Below are 17386 nucleotides of genomic sequence, written 5' to 3'. Positions count from 1 at the left end.
AGTTGATTGAATTTTCTCTGATCAGGAAACTCAGAGTGGTTTTTTATGGTTTTAGTTCTTATGTTAATGCATTTCCATGTTCTAAGTAAAATGAGTCGAAAGAAGCTTGATCTGAACAACAGCATATATGTTGTCCCTATATCATCGAATCATTTTTCTGCTCCACATGATAGCCATACATCAGACATCAACCACAAACTGGAGCAAATATCTGAACTGCTGTGTTTAAAAGATTCAACTGACAAAATTCTTTTAGGGAAATCCAGAAAAAATAAGTTCTGAATATCAAAAACGTGTAAGCATATTCTAGTAGAACCAAAACATAAAACTGTGACCCTGTAAATGAGCAACATGTAGCCTCATTAACCATTTAAAACACCAAACTACAGTAAGGTTACAGGGCTGACAAACAATGAAAATACATTTTAATGAGTGTGACATACAGTAATGAATGCATGAGACAAGAGCGAGGGCAGGGGAACGTGACTACTGCAGGTTAAACAGCTTACGCTATAGGAGGGGGATTTGGGTGCCTCTTCTAGAGGGGGATATTAGCAGGATTATCTGGCAACCCTGTTGCTGAGGTGAATAACATTGGAATCCTATTTGTAAAGACTTCTATGCTTCCTGTCCCAAATCCCCCCATTTTATCTCCCTTCTCTCTTGCTTTATAGTACAATTAGTCCACTTTACATTCTCATACCCCAGATTAAAGTCACACGCATACTTAAAAAGCAGAATATATACACATACTGTATTTATGTGTCCTAGTGTGTATCCTCTTTAAAACATGAATGTCACTGTGTGTTTATGTGTGTTTATGTGTGTATGCGCGGGTGTTGATTTTTGTATTCCAATAATAGTACAGGCCTTTCTGCTCCCATAAGCCACTAAGTGTTTGTCATACACGCTCGCAATGGTGCATACTTTGAATACTAATACAGAGGGTGTTAGCATTCGTTTTGGGTATACATGTGTGGCTTTGTACATCTGTATGCACGTGCAGCCAGCAGTGGGAGGGTGAGGTGGTAGCAAGTGCTGTGCGGTGTGACAGAGTGTTGAGATTGGAACGAGTATGTGTGCATTTGAGTGTGACAGTGCGCGCCATGAGGGCATTATGACTGTGTGTGAGTCTGTATATGTGTGTGTTTTATGGACACACTCTGAGGTTAATAAATATTGACAGTGAATTATCTCTTCTGGCAGAGTCGCAGGTGGTTTCGATGGAGCAGACCGGACAGAAATCAAAAGAAAAAACAAAAAAAAGTGCATGTGCACGTTTACACACCGCTCCTATTTTATATTTTTCCTTTTTCAGCTATTCTTAATTTCAGCAGAATTCTCGAGAGTCCTTGAGCAAGGCACTGATGACCAGTCGCAATAAATTAGCATGTGACAGCAATAATTACCTGCCAAGATAATAAAGCCGCCCCTCTGCCACCTTGCCCTTACGGATTCTCCAGGGTTTCTGGTCTAGCTAGGGGCCGCCATCAGAACACGACAGCCGCAGCAACATGGAAATTAGCTAATGCTACACAATTGGGCTACAGAGAGAACGAGAGACAGACTGAGCAATAAGCAGAGGTAAAAACAAAACTCCAGGATGGAAAGATGAGAGGAAAGTAAAAGAGTTAAAAAAACTCTGGATTTTTCTCTGTTAAGCTTAAAGAAAAGTGCTTTCTAAAAAGCTAAGGGATAATGACAAATTCAGCTTTTATTTAGCCCATTCAATAAGTGAGTGGTGATCGATTAATGTAAAACCCACCCTGTGACACTGCCCAGTCATCACTCTCTTCTTCTCTTCCACACAGACGCTGCCAGTCTCCCACACATACAAATTTAAACCACAAAGCAAAGAGTCTCTGTTGGCATAGTGCTCGTCTCGCTGCATCGCTAAGCCGATGCACAATGTGGCAAAGTGATGCGGCACCTTGCAAGGTCAAATCTAAACTTCCCGAGGCGCTTTTTTGTTTTTTAAAAGAGCTCCCTGGGACAGATATCAACACTTACACAGATGCCATAGCCTGTAGGAGTTTTGCTGACAGTGTGCCCATTTTAACTTCACGCTGCTGTTTAATGATGCACACGATCTGTGGCTAAAAGCTACATGTTTCCATATCTGATCAGTTCAGGTCTGTATATAAAGAAGGATGTAAAATAACACAAACCCCCCCCAAAAAAACGTGTTACTTGTATGCAAGGCTGGATTATCAGTGTACATATAAATTTCAGGTCTTGTTTCAGCTTCTAATTATTGTTCTTATTTATTTAAATTTAAAATATTGTGGCATTTGACGGCATCCCCAACCTTAGATGAACTCTTCATACCTTTTTGAAGAGCAAGGAGTCATCCATGTGCTCCGCGTAGACAGACGTGAGCCGGTATTGGTTCTCAGTGGTTATATCGATCTGGTAGCCGGTCAGGACGTAGCACACTGTGCGAAACTCCTGTATTTTTCTCTGAAACACCTCTTTAAGTCTCTGGTTCCTCAGCTCTGAACTCTCCATTTGTTTACGCAAATCTGCAACACACAAATCAGTTATACAGCACAGTTATTTTGATAGCATAGTTATATGCTATCAATATGTAGAGTTTCTGGAATAACTCCAGCAACTTAAATAAGCATCTCAAAGACTTGATATTATTAAATAGCAAAGCCATAAAAATAAAGATTTAGTCAATTTAAATAAACCTGGATTCTGAACGCACAGAAGAAAAAGACTACAAGTGGGAGACAAAAGCTCAAACCAGGGTGGAGAATCAGATAAAGAGTCCAGTGGAGAGCCTAGCATGGAACTACTTAACATTTGAGGGCGATGACCAGGGGGTGATAACTGATTCCCAAAAGGCAATATTTAAATCATTTCCATTTTTGCTTTTCAGACCAAGAGAGGAAGATGTGCAATTAGATCTGCGAACGCTTTTCAATTTAACATCCATGAACATTCAGAGTATCAGAGTATTATCCTTCTCATGGTATAGAGCACAAATACGTTACTATTTAGTTTGAGATGGGTGGAATTAAATCATCGATGAACCATAGGCTGAAATATTAGCAATGCCTAATGTTGCATAAATATTTAATGTTACAGCCATAGTTACATTAATCATCCAAACACTGCTGCCTGTCTCCCATCAATGATATAATTTTACCATTTTAAAGTTTCCCAGTTAGTTAAAATAACTTTTTATTAAAGAGTTTATGGTGTTTATGTTTAGCAACATAAACTGGGTGTAGAGAATCATGTACTCATCTACTGCTTTTGTTACCAACTACTAAATATCGTGACACCCCTAGATACCAGCATCAAAAAGTTGTGAATGATATCAATCTCTACCCCACAGCAATCCCTCTGCTCACTCAGGGTCTACATACTACTATAAAGCAGAGCACGGTGGCGTCTGAAGCAGTCAGCTGCATCTCCTAGCTGGGAGCAGAGATAATCATGAAGGGGAGAAACAGAATGGGGCTTGACTTTAATTTGTTGAAAATCAATTTGGGATAATTACTTTAATTTGGAGACTTGATTTGAGAAGTCAGAGAAATTAGTTTGTCTGAGGAAAAAATGAGTCGTTGTGGAGGTAATTATTTACAATGTGATCACCACAGAAGAGAAAGTTAAAAGGATATAGATGCAAATGTGGAGCCATGAACATTTTGTAAGTACACAAGTGGTAAAAGGAGAGCTGGGAAAGGAACAACCACAAAGAGGCAAATATTTACTTTTTATAGATATTTGTGCCAATCTTCTCAACACTGTGATGTATGCAAATCTGAGAAAATGTAAAAAGAAAAAAAAAGAAAAACGAAAAAGAAAAAACGAGTGCAGGCAGGAGCACCGTAAAGACTATTAACCAAAAAAACATGGAGGGAGATGATGTAACCAGGCAAAGAAAATGCTTACCTAACGCCTCTGAAAAGCTTGGTGTTTGCTACTGATTTTTTTAAAGGTTAAAAGCATTTCTGCTGCTCAAATGTGAACCTACATTGTTCAGGGTTATACCTTACTTAACAACCAGTCCTTTTCACTTTTTTCCTCTCTCTCTACAGTCAGCATCAGTCAGTCAAAACTCTCTATTCTCTTACACCATGATGCGTCGTTTCAAGAGCAGTCAGGGAGTTTTTATTCCCATAACTTCTAACCCTGCTGCGACTGATAATTATTTCTACTCATCATTCTCCTCTTCATAGCGTATAGCTTGGCCGATTACATTTTTTATCTGTCATTATTAAACAAGTGAATGACTAGAAAGTATAAACTTAAGAGTCTGGGACTGAGCCTGCCAGTGAGTGTCTACGTGCCTGTCTGTCTCCTGGGTGACTGGGCTCCTCTCAAGTGTCAGTCACCGCGGTTAAATAGTGTTTCAAGACTTCAGAAATGTGACAAAACTGTCACTTTATGACAGCCATCAAAATGCCCTGAAAATGGTTGGGAATTCTCAGGCTGCAGCAACCAATACATTTCCTTCTCCGTGCAGACAAGTGGACACACAGGAATGTGGACATGTCGTTATCTGTGCAATCGCAAAGACAAACACGTACAAGTGGGCACACAAATGTGTCAACGTACGTGTTGAGTTACTAAATCCGAGTATTAGTTAGAATACTTTTCACACAAACTTTTACAGTTTTGGTGACTTCTGTATTTCAGTCTTGATTGGCGTCTACAGGTCTGTGTACATAATGGCTCAAAAGCTGCCAGCTGCATAGGGAGCGTCTTATTTATATATTTTCTTCTCTCATTTTCAGTCTAAAATACTGCTAAAATTTGCACTCGTATCAGAAGCAAAAACAAACAAAAACTAAACTAAACTGTAGTGTCCCAAAACATCTGCAAACGTCTTGAGCCACCCCTCACATCATTATATAAGGGAAATGGGAAATAGGGGCAGCGATTTACTGAAAAGTGCAAACATGCATAATCAATATTTAGTAAGACCATTTTTATTCTTACTCTTCAACACAGCCTGAACTCTCTTAGTCAAGCTTTCTTTTCATTTCTTTAAGTAGTCTTCAGGAACATTTCCCCAGGCTGTTCTCTGTCAGGATGATCCCACACTGCTTCAATAATGTAGAGGTCTGGCCTCTGGGGAGGCCCATCCATGACTGATAGTGTTCCACTGTATGTTTTTCTATTCAGGATCATCATCATGCTGAAAAGTTGTCCAGTTGCCCACTTGTATAATTTGCCATATGTCAGGCTTTACTACCCATTAACTACCCTTTCTAAAGATGTGGCTTTCAGATAATGATACTTTTATGCCTGCCACTTCTTCTGGCCTCCACTTGTTTTTTGCTGAGATAAGTTTTCAGCTAATAATTTTTGAGAATCATAAAAAAACTATATTTTAAAACCTCTCAAACTGTAATATTTAAAGTTTTCATAGATTTGAAATAAAATTTAAAAAAATCTCTGCACACATGAACCAAGAGAAAGGTTCCACAACAATTAAAATGCAACTCATGCATACTGTCTCGATAACCACTACGACACTTATTAAATCACAATGTTTCAGTCTGACTGACTTGATAAAGGTACCTGATGGAGCTAAGTGAGACAGTGTGCGGAGGTTGTATTTAAACTGTTATAGATTTTCATTAAGAAATGGGTACAAATGGGTACAGGCTGCTAATAACTGCTTCTTTGCAAAGTTATCTGACTTACCCCTCGAGTTAGGTGCCTGTTTAATGCTTTAATGATTCACAGTTAGTGTTAAGTGGCTTAAGAAACCAAAAAGAAACAAACTAAAAAAAACATTCATCTGAAATTGTACGAGGACTGGACTGAAAATGAATGAAAAAGCATCCAAAGTCCAAAGAAAAACTTTGAAAGACCTATAAAGACCTAGAACTACTGCTCAAGACAACTTATAAAAAAGATGATGATTATTTATTATTATTATCATCATCATTAAAGTTCATTTCCCAGCTGTATTTAATGAAATAGTAATTTGTAACAGCAAGAGTAAAAAGTTAAAGCCCTGATTTTTTTCTAATTCTAAACTTACTTTTAAATTTTGTCATCACAATTGTCCAGTATTAATGTGTGAAAAATGCAAAAATGTGGAAACTCATCATCAACACCCAGGGCAGAACTAAGAACCGCTGGTGTATAAAACTGGACAGTAAATTTTACTAATTAAATGTAATTAAAAATGGAAAACATTTTCTACCTGCTGCTAACTGCTACATGAAGTATTGTTCCTGTAATGTTGCTTAGGTAATTTCTTAACTGAACACACAAAGCCTATAGCCAAGTTAAACTACTACTGACAGCAGGGTAACACTACATGGGGTAAAATGTCATTAAATAATTTTATAGACATTAAAACGTTTCTGTTGATCTCTGATAAGTTTGTAGACTTTCTATTGCACTGACCCATGTCTTGCAATAAGGACAGATATCACACACTAGGTCTGCTTTATCTATACAGAGTTTAAACTGAACTTACTTGTTACAAACTCAATTTTCATATCATAAGAAATTAAAAGCCAGAGAAGCGAACATGTCAGGAACAGGAGAAGATGACAGAAAAGACAAGAGTGAAAGATGAGAAAAAAATAAGAAGGCTGGGAGTTGGAAAAAAGAAGTGCCAAGAAAATTGAGACCGTGAGCGAGCAGCAGACAGACAGAGCGAGCACAGAGCGCTGTGCACAAATTGGCCAACAGACTTTTACCAGTGAACTGTCCTGAGCTCCAAATGCATATTTAACCCTGTCATAACTGCACGTCCTCCCTCTAACAGTCTGTCATATAGACACTTAAGAGGACAGAGACTTTCTGAGCCAAAATATCAATGAAGCAGTTCCCAAGAGCAACATGTTCCTTTAGAAAGCAACTGTTGGGTATGGCTTTTCTCTTTTTTTGCCATTTCATATTTTTTGGATCAGTCTACATGTAAAGAGGACCTTTAACAACCTTTAAAATCTGTACTTTTTATGTTGTCTAAATATCCACTTCCCCTCTAATGTTAACTATAACATTATATAACAATATAATTAAAAAGAGAAAATCTAGTCATCGGATCAGAAAAGCTTCATCCATGGATCAAACCCTCCCTTGGCCCCTTATCCATTCATCTAACATCAGCTATCCGAAACCTGGATCTGCAATTTCACCTTAAAATATATAAACAAGGTCACCCAGTCCTCCTCCTACCACCTAAGGAATATTGTGAGGATATGAATAATACTGACTTCTAGTGACACCCATACTATCAGTCATGCTCTTATTTCCTCTCAGATTACTGTAATTGTCTTTTAACAGCCATCAATCATATTATTCCACTCTTAATGATGGTATACTGGCTGCCTTTGACTTCTAGACATTACCTATTACTTTTTAAGCCCTGTTTGCTGTTGAATGACATTATAGCTCACTCTTATTCTGATGTCACACTTCTGTGTCATCTTACCCAATACTTCCTTTGAAGGAGCCAAACTAAGGCTGAAGCTGGGGTTGTGCGTGTCATCCTGGGAATGCCCCACAGCACCTCCACTCTGCAAAGAGCGTACAAGATCCCTGAGCCGTGTCACTTCTTGTCGGAGAGCCTCCACTTCCTGCTGGCGCTCTTGTTTGGCAATGGCGATGGGGTTCACTTTGAGGTGGAGAACACGGGTTTTGACTGGATCGTAGTCTCCCTGAGACACAGAGACATAGATCAAACAGCCATCAGTTATAGAGCAGAACATTTTTTATGCACCATCTCATCTTAGCATCCAGGGCGCCTCACATTCCTCACTCACAGCAGTGATCATCACGCTTCAGTTCACCTCGCTGTTGCCAACTCAACAACTCTGTCAGATTTAGTGACTTTTCATATTCTTTTACAGAGCGCTTTTTCCCTGAAAAATAAGAATGCCTTGTGACAAATGCAGGAGTGTAATGACCAAAGAGTGGAAAGTTGCATTCCCCTGCCTGAGTCTCTTCTCTGTTCGATGAGTGCCCTAGATGAGCAGGCAGCAGCACCCATGAAAAATCTGATTCCTTAAAAATGACTGCCTTTAAGGAACCCGGTGTCCTTCCAGTCATTATCAGCTTTGTAGCTTTGATAAACGAAAACTGGCAGCAATAGCTCTATTAATGCCAAAGAGTTACCACACCAAATATTGACTTAATTTAGCTGAGCCACAATATCAATGATTTCTATCATTAACTTCTTTGTGATAACACAAATACTGACAGCAACAAGTAAATAACAATAAGAAATTAAAATAAACGGAGAGAATACAAAATATAACCAGGCCAAACAAAAGAGAAGACGAAAAGTCCGAAATATTTAATGTACAATAATGATCCTACCGTACTTTTAAATACTGATCATTTGAAAACTACATTAATTAAAAGACTTGTACTCTGCTCTCATCTTGGGATGTCAGATCAGGTCATTACAGTTTTACACTCATTGTAATTATAACGTTCCACACATGTTCTAACACGCGGAAACACCCCAAAACACGTTCCTTTGGTGTGAGACCAACATGTGCAAGAAAAACCCTGCAAACCTTTTATAACCAATTTCAGTTGCTATACATGGAGAGAAATGGTTACAACTGATCTCACATTACAGATTGGGAGAGGAGGTTAGCATAAAAAAATACTCGACAGTGTGATCGAAAGCTCTTGACGTTCACGTGAGCTTTCCCTATGAGGAAATAATGTTTTCAGTTATATCAAACAGACACATTAAAGAGAAAGTATTCTTTCCCAGTGTTTTCTTCTCACTCTGCAAGGTCTGGCTAAATAAAAGTCGCTTAATGCCAATATAAGGAGAGACACACTCAAACAGGAACGCTCACAACATGTACACACCCCTATCTGAGCTCTTGATTACAGGCTAAATTAGATTCTATATGCCTCCAAGCGACGGTTGCCAAATAAACTACAGAGTAAAAGACAGAAAAGAAGAAAGAGTATATGAGGAAGAGAAACGGTGAAGGACAAATAAAAGAACATGGTAAAAAACAAACGGTGTCCGGGTACCACTGCCTTCAGCGTCGAGAAAGACCAGAGTGGATGAAGCGTACAGAAAAGCTCATAAATAACTCTTTCATGTACTTTATAAGAAACGATTACATTTCTCGAACTGAGTAACAGTAGATGTGTGTACTTAACATCAAGTATTTTTCCACAGCACACACACAGTCACAGCCAAACAAATTGCCCTTTCATTTTCTTCAACTTCAGTCTTTTGAAGTTCTACATCTGTTTACAGAGAGTTTATTTAAAGCTGCATCTGTATGTGCCTTATGATAACCAGAGAGAGAAAATGGAAGGAAGAGACAGATATGTAGATTAGAGTTCGAAAAACGCAGTCATGCTGTCAAAAAGCAAAAAAAATAAATTAAAAATCTTCGTCTTTAAAAATTTAGGTCAAGCTGAATTAAATTAGAAAGATTTTGCTGTGGATTCATATTTCACTTTCAGGATGTCTGGACTGAGCTGAAGGGCAACGTTTTAATTTACTGCTCAACAGAATAAAAACAAACTAAACTAAACAAAAAACAAAAGCAAAGTTACTTCTCTTTGCCTTTCAAGCACATTGCTTTCAAAGCAAGCCAAATGGCATAATTATTTTTAATTGGGTTGACTCTCCTCCTATATTGAACTGAAAGTAAAAAAAAAAAAAGGAAGTCTTTAAAAAGGCATCCATTTGCTTGTCTGAATCTATTTGCCATTTTCACATTTCATAACAAAAGTAATACAGTGAATAAAGTGTGATCCACTGATCTAAAAAACACACACACAAAAAAAAGGACAATCATCTCCAAAATGAGCAAATGTAATATTACACTTTATTCTGCATCCATGTCTGCATTCAGTAGGAAAAAAGGTGCACCATTTCATTAAAAATTATAAATACGTTTATTGCTGCAAAAACAGAAAACAGCCAAATTGTCTGAGTTTTCAAAGCGAGCTTCTTAATATTACAGTTCTTCAGATTTTGTAAGTTGGTGTGTGTGTGTGTAGACGTATTTACATGCATATTATAGAGCCTGTTCTTCCACACATAATTTACAGTGCAGCAAGGTGGAATGCCATTCTAAGTGCTCGAGGCTACATATCTCTTATTCATAGAACAACAATAACAACACATCTAATACCAGAGTGCAGTCTGTTAAAAAAATAAAAAATAAAAAAAAGAGCAAAAGGCAGGGAGAGAGGGAGCATCGGAGCAAGATCAAATGTATGAGGAAGAAAGAATGAATAAGAGAACAAGACAAGAATACGAGTTTTGGGGGGAGGTTGAAGTCCAAAGAACAGTCTCTGTTCTTTAACAGATGCAGAACAAATTGCGCTGAAACATCCACTTATATACTCAACACAGCACCAACCACAGGGGACACATGAGTCACTGATGGAACAGGTGACACATTAATGATGAGTGTGCATGAATCTGAGAGTGGAGGGTACCATCAACCTTAAACCACACGAACCGATAAAGTGAGGTTGAATGGAAAGACAGCAGAGATGCTGGCGAGACGGGCTTCTTCCACTGAGTGACATTATCAGAAAACAGATTGAAGCTGCTGTCTAGATATTGGCAGGCTAAAGGCTCAGTCCTTTAAAAAAAAAAAAAATCTGTCCAGAAGATCAGATGCATTTTAAGGACCAGATCAAATTGAACTGTGATGTACACTCACCCCATCCGCCAAGAGTGGAACAAGACTTTATTTGAAGTAATTTTAACATTTTTTGAACAAAAAGGGAACAGTTTTCACTTATCCATTTCTATTCTTTTTACTTTTATTTTAGTGTGATTTTAGTGAGAGGAAAATATTAATACTCATTACCCACCATTCACACCTAGAAGCTGCCTGGTACCATCCACTCTCACATCTGCTTGCCAATGGACAAGCACCAGTACACACGACTACTACCCACCCAGGATAGTTTGGAGATTTGACACAAGAATTGGTAACTTGTGTGTCCCATGTTTGCCTCTTTAATTCTTCAGTGACCACTGTTGGGACAATCCCTATTAAAAGATGCAAGTCACTTTGTCTGATAGCTGACATCTCAAAACTCCATCCATCCATCCCTCCCTCCCTGCCTCCTGGGGGCAGGAGTCTAAGCAGAGATCTCTAACCACTTCCAAGAAGCTCTCAAGAGATCTCTTTAGTGTGTGTGTGCCCAGTGGGAGATGCCCTGAACAACTCCAGGTCATATGCCAAAACTACCTCAACCAGCCTCTTTCACGGTGCGAGTAATGACTCAACTCAGACACGTCAGCATTCTCATTTTTCCAGTCACTACCAAGAGCTTTTGACCACACATGAGGGTAGGAAAGTAGACTGAACGGTCAACCAACAGCTTACAGGCCCATGTGGCTCATTCAGTCACATGGGCCACCACAAACTGAATTTCATTAACACGGCACTGACCTATGCCTAACATGTGGACAGCTTTGGTTTTAAGTAAAACAAAGTGCACAAGCACGTAACTTGAGAATAAACAAAAGAGACTTGCTGCTTCTATGGAACAACTGTGTGATGTCAACTGGCAAACAAACACAGCAAGCAGAAACCCTAGTGTGGCCTCCTGTGACACAGGCAGGCTATGAGAAACTCAGAGCAGTTGCTGAATAGGTACTATATCCCTGTCTCAAAGGCAATGAGGGAACTAGGGCTGTATCTTTGTGGAGGTTCCACTCCAATGGTTATTCCTGAATGGGTGAAATTTGTGGATGACGAGCTATCTGCAGCACAGATGTCCTGATAGTGACTTGAAATTGGCTCCCTGTTGTTAAGCAGACATGAAGTGGAGCCTGAAAGCTCAAGACAGAGTTAGGAGAAGTAAAGTCACAGTCTCCGCTAAGAATGTTTTGGCTTACCAGCGTAAGGCTTGGACAATCTGGTATTCTTTGATAAAATCCTATCTAAGTTACGGTTAGACACATGAAAAGAACAAACAGCAGATTCTACGTCGTTCTGAAGAGCCAGGAAGCTGCAGATCAAGGGCTCCAAGAACCACAGGTGTCCATGAGGTAACCACCGACAGTGTAGAATATGAAAGTAAATACTGTGACATCACCCATTGTTTTTTAAAGTCCTGTTCTGAAGCCCCAAGATGAGCGTTTACACCGCCCCATCTTGGTTGCAAAATAGCACAGGTTTAAGGCATGTCCTCTCTCCCCATCAGGGCCCTACATCCATATTTTATACTGATTCAGATTCCTTGGTTTCTGTGTCATAATATATTAAGTGTGTATCATTGAGAGCACCTTCACATCTATATCTTCAGCTGGATTTGAGCAGGTCTAAAAAAAACCCACCAGGTCTGTGCACAGGCCCACAGCAGTTTTCTATGTAATATTAATATAGGAATGACTGTCAGGCAATGCCATAGGGACCCAGGCCTTAGGGATTCATGGATGAGCAAGAGGAGATGAGGGCCTTGCCTACAAAGCATGAAGGTCTGCAGAGCAGTACCATGTCACATGGAAGACCAAGTTTTACGGGCTCCTCCTTAGTATCAAACCTCCCACATGTAGACAGATCAGTAGAAATGATGCTGTCAGGAATAACTAGAATGCACAATGTCATCTTCTCTTCTGCCACATGTATAAACCAAGTCTTTGCATGACCACTCTTGTGTCTTGCAGCTCTTATTTATTTTGTTACTTAAAAAACTGAACATTGATGGCTTTTCTTGAATTTCTTGATCAAATCTGTTTAAGTTATTTATAACAGGAAATGGCTATAATTCATTTATGTAGCACTTTTCTCATCTTAGTGACCACTCAAAGCACTTTAGACTATAAGAACACACTTAAAAGACTGTTAGAATGTATGGTTATCCTAAATACTATTTATATCACATCAATGTCCAGTAAAGAATCACAATCTCAACAATGTCTTTGGACTATGGGAAGAAGCTGAAGTAGTTGGATGAAACCCATCTGTGCTTAGGGAAAACAGGGAAATGCAACAGAGAACAGATCCAAGCTGAGGTTTGTACCCAAAAACAACTTTTTATGAGATGAAAGTGTAGGCAAGACTGATGTTATATGTGGGAATAATCTGGTGCCAGAACCTTTTTTTAGCACCAGGTTATTGGTGCTTATATCATCAATGTGACCTTTAGTAGGGTTTGTAACAGCAAAGCTTAAACTGTTTTAGTAAATTCATGAAGAATATCAAGAAAATCAGTTGTGAAAGTCTTATAAATGGGCCAAAGGCATTTCTAAATAGATTTCCTGTCCATCTGTCAAAACATCACTGTAAGACCCTATATTCAGTTTAAATTAATAAATAAAAAGGCATTGTTAATGAAGCACCTCAATAAACCAACCCCCCCCCCCCCACACCAAAAAAAAAGAAAAAAGAAAAAAGAAATTAAAACAACGCAATACAACTAAACATGTTTCTGTGGCTGTGTATTGCACAACTACACTCGCAGATGTAAGCATATGCACAACACAGAGACTATGTTGATGCAACCTCATGCAATAGCAACAATTATTTCTGTTTAGACACTAGCATGAGAGCAAAGCATAAAGTACAACCCTTCAAATCTACCATTACGACTGCCATGATCTGTGATGTATCAATTAAAGAAAGGAAAAGAAAAAAAACAAAAAGAGAGAGAGATGAACAAATATTAGCGGACAAACAAGTGAGGGAAACTAAGGAACAGATTCATATTACAGACCACAGATCTTTTTGTTGTTGTCATTAACTAAATTAAAATTACATGGTAATAAACATCATTTTTCCCCATTAAGAATAAAGACCTGAAACCACAAAAGGGCCAACTCGACATGAGACAGAACACACAGGGTGAAACAGTCCTTCATGGATTCTCAGAGCTTCTCTGGAAAAACAATGTTAAAAATAAAACTGCACTGAACGCTGAAGGTTCTTGGAGATGGTTTTGTTAGAACATTTCAGAGCTACTACTGTTACTAAAATAAGGCTTAAGAAAGTCAATGAAATAACAACCAGCACATTCTTTTTAAAATCTATACTGAAATATAAAATAGCAAACAAGTTTATGTTTTGCCCCTCTCCATTTCCAAATCAGATGGTTATCTAAAAATCATACAGCCTCTACAGTCACTGTTATGAACGATCCAGCATGTTTGGGGGAAAAACTGGTGCACATAACGTAATCAGTTTATATTTTTGCCGTCATTAATAATGAATGCAGTTCAAAAATAAAGAGATGAAAGCATAGCAGTTCTTATTCTCCCAGTGTGTTCTCTTAAAGGTGGCTCTTTTATCAGTGAGAGAAATCATTAGTTAGCAAGACCAGCAACCACAGAAGGCTGACGTCAGCCAAATTACACAAGAACTGACCTGAATGCAGAAAAGTACTGTCAGGTTTTGATAAAGCAAATTAATTGCAAATTAATCACTGCACCCATTTCCCATTTTTCCAAGCAAAATTTGAAAAGAATTAAGGGTACCTGAAAACCATCACACAGCACTATACTTAAGCAACCTCCGCCAAAGCACAATACTTGCAAAATATGCACAAAAACAAACAAAAAAACAAACTGCTTTTGCTAAAAGGTATAAACAACACATTTTACTTAAGTCAAAATGCATGTCAAGTACAACCAGGCTGTGATTGCACACCAGGAAGAGATATTAGCACCTGGGGATGTGTGATCCAAATGTAAACAAATGACTCAACTAACCATCGCTGAAGCATTTGCTAGTTGCACTCCATATGACAGAAACAGCAAACAGTGGGTGGAGGTTACTAATGCATTTTACTTTGTTTAGTCAATGATATGATGACAGTCCAAACTGTGGAAAAGAAGGGCTTTAAACAACTAATTAAAAAGCTCATCCCAAAATGCAACATCCCAGCTAGCAATTATTTTCTCATTTAAAGTTAATTCTGTAACAATATGGTGCAGCTCCCAAAAAGTTACAAGGTTAAGCCGTGTTGTGCAGTTCTGTTACACTTTTACTTCGTTTTCAGAGAAAACATTACCTTGGCTACTTCTGTGCCTACATTTGACTGATGCTGTGTCACTGGATACAATACTGTGTCACTGCTATTGTACAATAATGCTGCTGCTGCTGGCACCTCGTGACAATAGATTCACACTTTGAAGTATGTAGTCTGTCATCAGTGACAGCAGCTCATTGGAAGAGAAGGATGGAAAATACCCTTCATTTTGTTTGCACTAATAAATGCTGCTGCCTGCAAGCTGCAATCACTGATAAAATGTTGCTCGGGACTTTTAGCTATATTGTCATAGATGTCATTATTGCAAATATTCTTGAAATATTATGGTTTAATTCAGAGGCTATAACATCCACCCTCATTACCTAGTATGTATGTGTCCCCACAGAACACAAGGTGCTCGAGTTTGTTGAAAATGTGCCAAAAAATAAATTAATAAATACAATGTGATATCAGCAATTTTTCCTTTTTTCAGGCACACAAAACAAACAGATTTCCATAACATTTGTTCTCTGTTGTTTAAACAATTATGTAAGTTCTGCCTGACTCTGCTCTCTGCCACCAAAGATTCTGCAGAGTGCCCTCTGGTGGACAAACTATGCAGCATCAAGTCTGTGTAGCTTCTCAGTCATCCAGGTCATGGTAATCTTAGTAGGGGGAAGGAAAAAAAAATATCGACTGGACTTCTTTAAGTTTCTATGCAACATCAACACTCCCGACATTCGCTGAAAAGTGTTTCTCCTATCTCGTTAACTGTTTGAATTTTCATTTATCGACCATTATAAATACCAGCATCAGCAAATGGCGAATCTTGGCCGTTATACTGAAAAAGTTATTAAAACCTAAATGATATGGAATGTACTACAGTCCTTGCAAAAACTGGATTTTGAGGGCCAATTACAGCTGTGCCATTGGGTGATGATCCTGCAAATTGATGCTAACAAGTAAACAACAAGTAACTGATCAATCAAACGTTTTTTAGCTTGTGCTCTCATAAATGCATGAAATCAATGTTTTTATTATAAAAATCTGTCCCACTTTAGATTGCTGTTGAGCATTTAACCAGCACTTGTGCAAGTACATGCACACCCTTCTGTACTTTTCTTTAAGTCCATCAATCAGCATGTCTAAAGAGAGAAAACAGAAGTGTTTTTAAGTGTTACACTTTAACTTTAGGTTTAATGAAAATGGGCTGGATGTATGTGTCATTTAAAGTCTCTGCTGTGTCCAGAGAGGACAGAATTTAATTCTATTTGCCTTTGTAATAGGCATCTATCAATATCAGCATTGATACTGACCAATATTTATCAACTCTCATCGATGCTTCTGTATTTTTGGTGTAATATAAAGCTTTAACTGGATGCAACACTCCATCACGCTCCCTGATGTTTGAATGCAAGTCTTCCAGTTTGTGCAAGTCCTCTGTCGCTAGGGCCTCTTGTCTGATCTGTGTGCAGCTTGGAGTGTTTGCCTAGCAACACTGACTTCACAGTCAAAAACACCCTCTAGTCTGAGCCCAACTGCCAACCACACAACACTGTGTCAAACACTTCCACCTGATTTTCTTTCCCATTTATTTAACTCTAGAAGAACATTTTTGTTTTTTTTTCTTCTCCAGTTTGCATCATGTTTCTAAATTGAATAAGTAACTATGTTAAATGACTCTGATCTCAATCCTGACTGAAATAACCCAGTATCATTTAATCTTGATTATCAAAATAAAGAAAAAAAATACATGTTTTAAAAAAACAAGTACATAAATATGGTAGAGAGACCCTACAATAATACACAGAAAACCCCAACATTCAAACAACCTCCTATGAGCAAGCACTTGGTGACAGTGAGAAGGATGGTGACTATAATAACTCCGTCGATAGCACTTCTAAAATCAGAATCTCTTTGTATGGCGTTTTTAGAAGGATTATATCTGCTCATACACTGTCCTGTGATTCCTAGTTTAAAAAGTTGTTGCTTAGTTTTTAACTAACTGTAAGATAAAAAATTACATTCATTCACTTCTACTGATCTACTCAGAGTTAATTTTAGATGTTCAATGATCACTATGCTGGTTTCAAGAGTTTAAAGGTACAACCACTAGTTTTATAGCTAAATTGCTCAAAAGCAATCTCACTGCACTGGTCATCCAAGCGATCGACACCTGTGTATTTCAGTACGATTTAAATATAAAGGCACTAATAATGGGACTGGCTACGAAAATCTTATATGGAAGTTGATATAATACTAATAAAAAAATGCAATGTCAGTTTATTTGAGCAATCAATTCTGTTAACTCATCCTTATTCAGCTATTCACTTCTTCTTTCAAATAGTTCTTCATTCAGTCACTCATCTCCTCAGTCAGTCTGATGTAGAGGTCTCTTGGTGTGCATTAGACCATGAAAGAGTCATAAAAATTAGCTCCTAAGAACTGACCTGATCCATTGACTGTGTAACCTTGAAAC

General features: G+C 38.2%; 1 protein-coding gene across 1 annotated transcript in view; it reads right to left on the bottom strand.

Annotated features, from left to right (window-relative positions):
- The window catches only part of mad1l1 (mitotic arrest deficient 1 like 1), a 58373-nt gene that overhangs the window by 18526 nt on the left and 22461 nt on the right, over positions 1-17386 (bottom strand). Inside the window, exons 16-17 of the mRNA XM_005744544.1 lie at positions 7418-7643; positions 2329-2522 (exon numbers count right to left, since the gene is read on the bottom strand). Of these exons, the coding sequence (XP_005744601.1) occupies positions 2329-2522; positions 7418-7643 (420 nt within the window). The remainder of the gene's footprint in view (positions 1-2328; positions 2523-7417; positions 7644-17386) is intronic.

The sequence above is a fragment of the Pundamilia nyererei genome, unplaced genomic scaffold (genome assembly GCF_000239375.1).
Source record: "Pundamilia nyererei isolate P.nyererei 1_Seehausen unplaced genomic scaffold, PunNye1.0 scaffold00145, whole genome shotgun sequence".
Lineage (NCBI taxonomy): Eukaryota > Metazoa > Chordata > Actinopteri > Cichliformes > Cichlidae > Pundamilia > Pundamilia nyererei.
The sequence above is the reverse complement of the archived record's forward strand: the minus strand, read 5'-3'. Positions and strand labels throughout refer to the sequence as shown.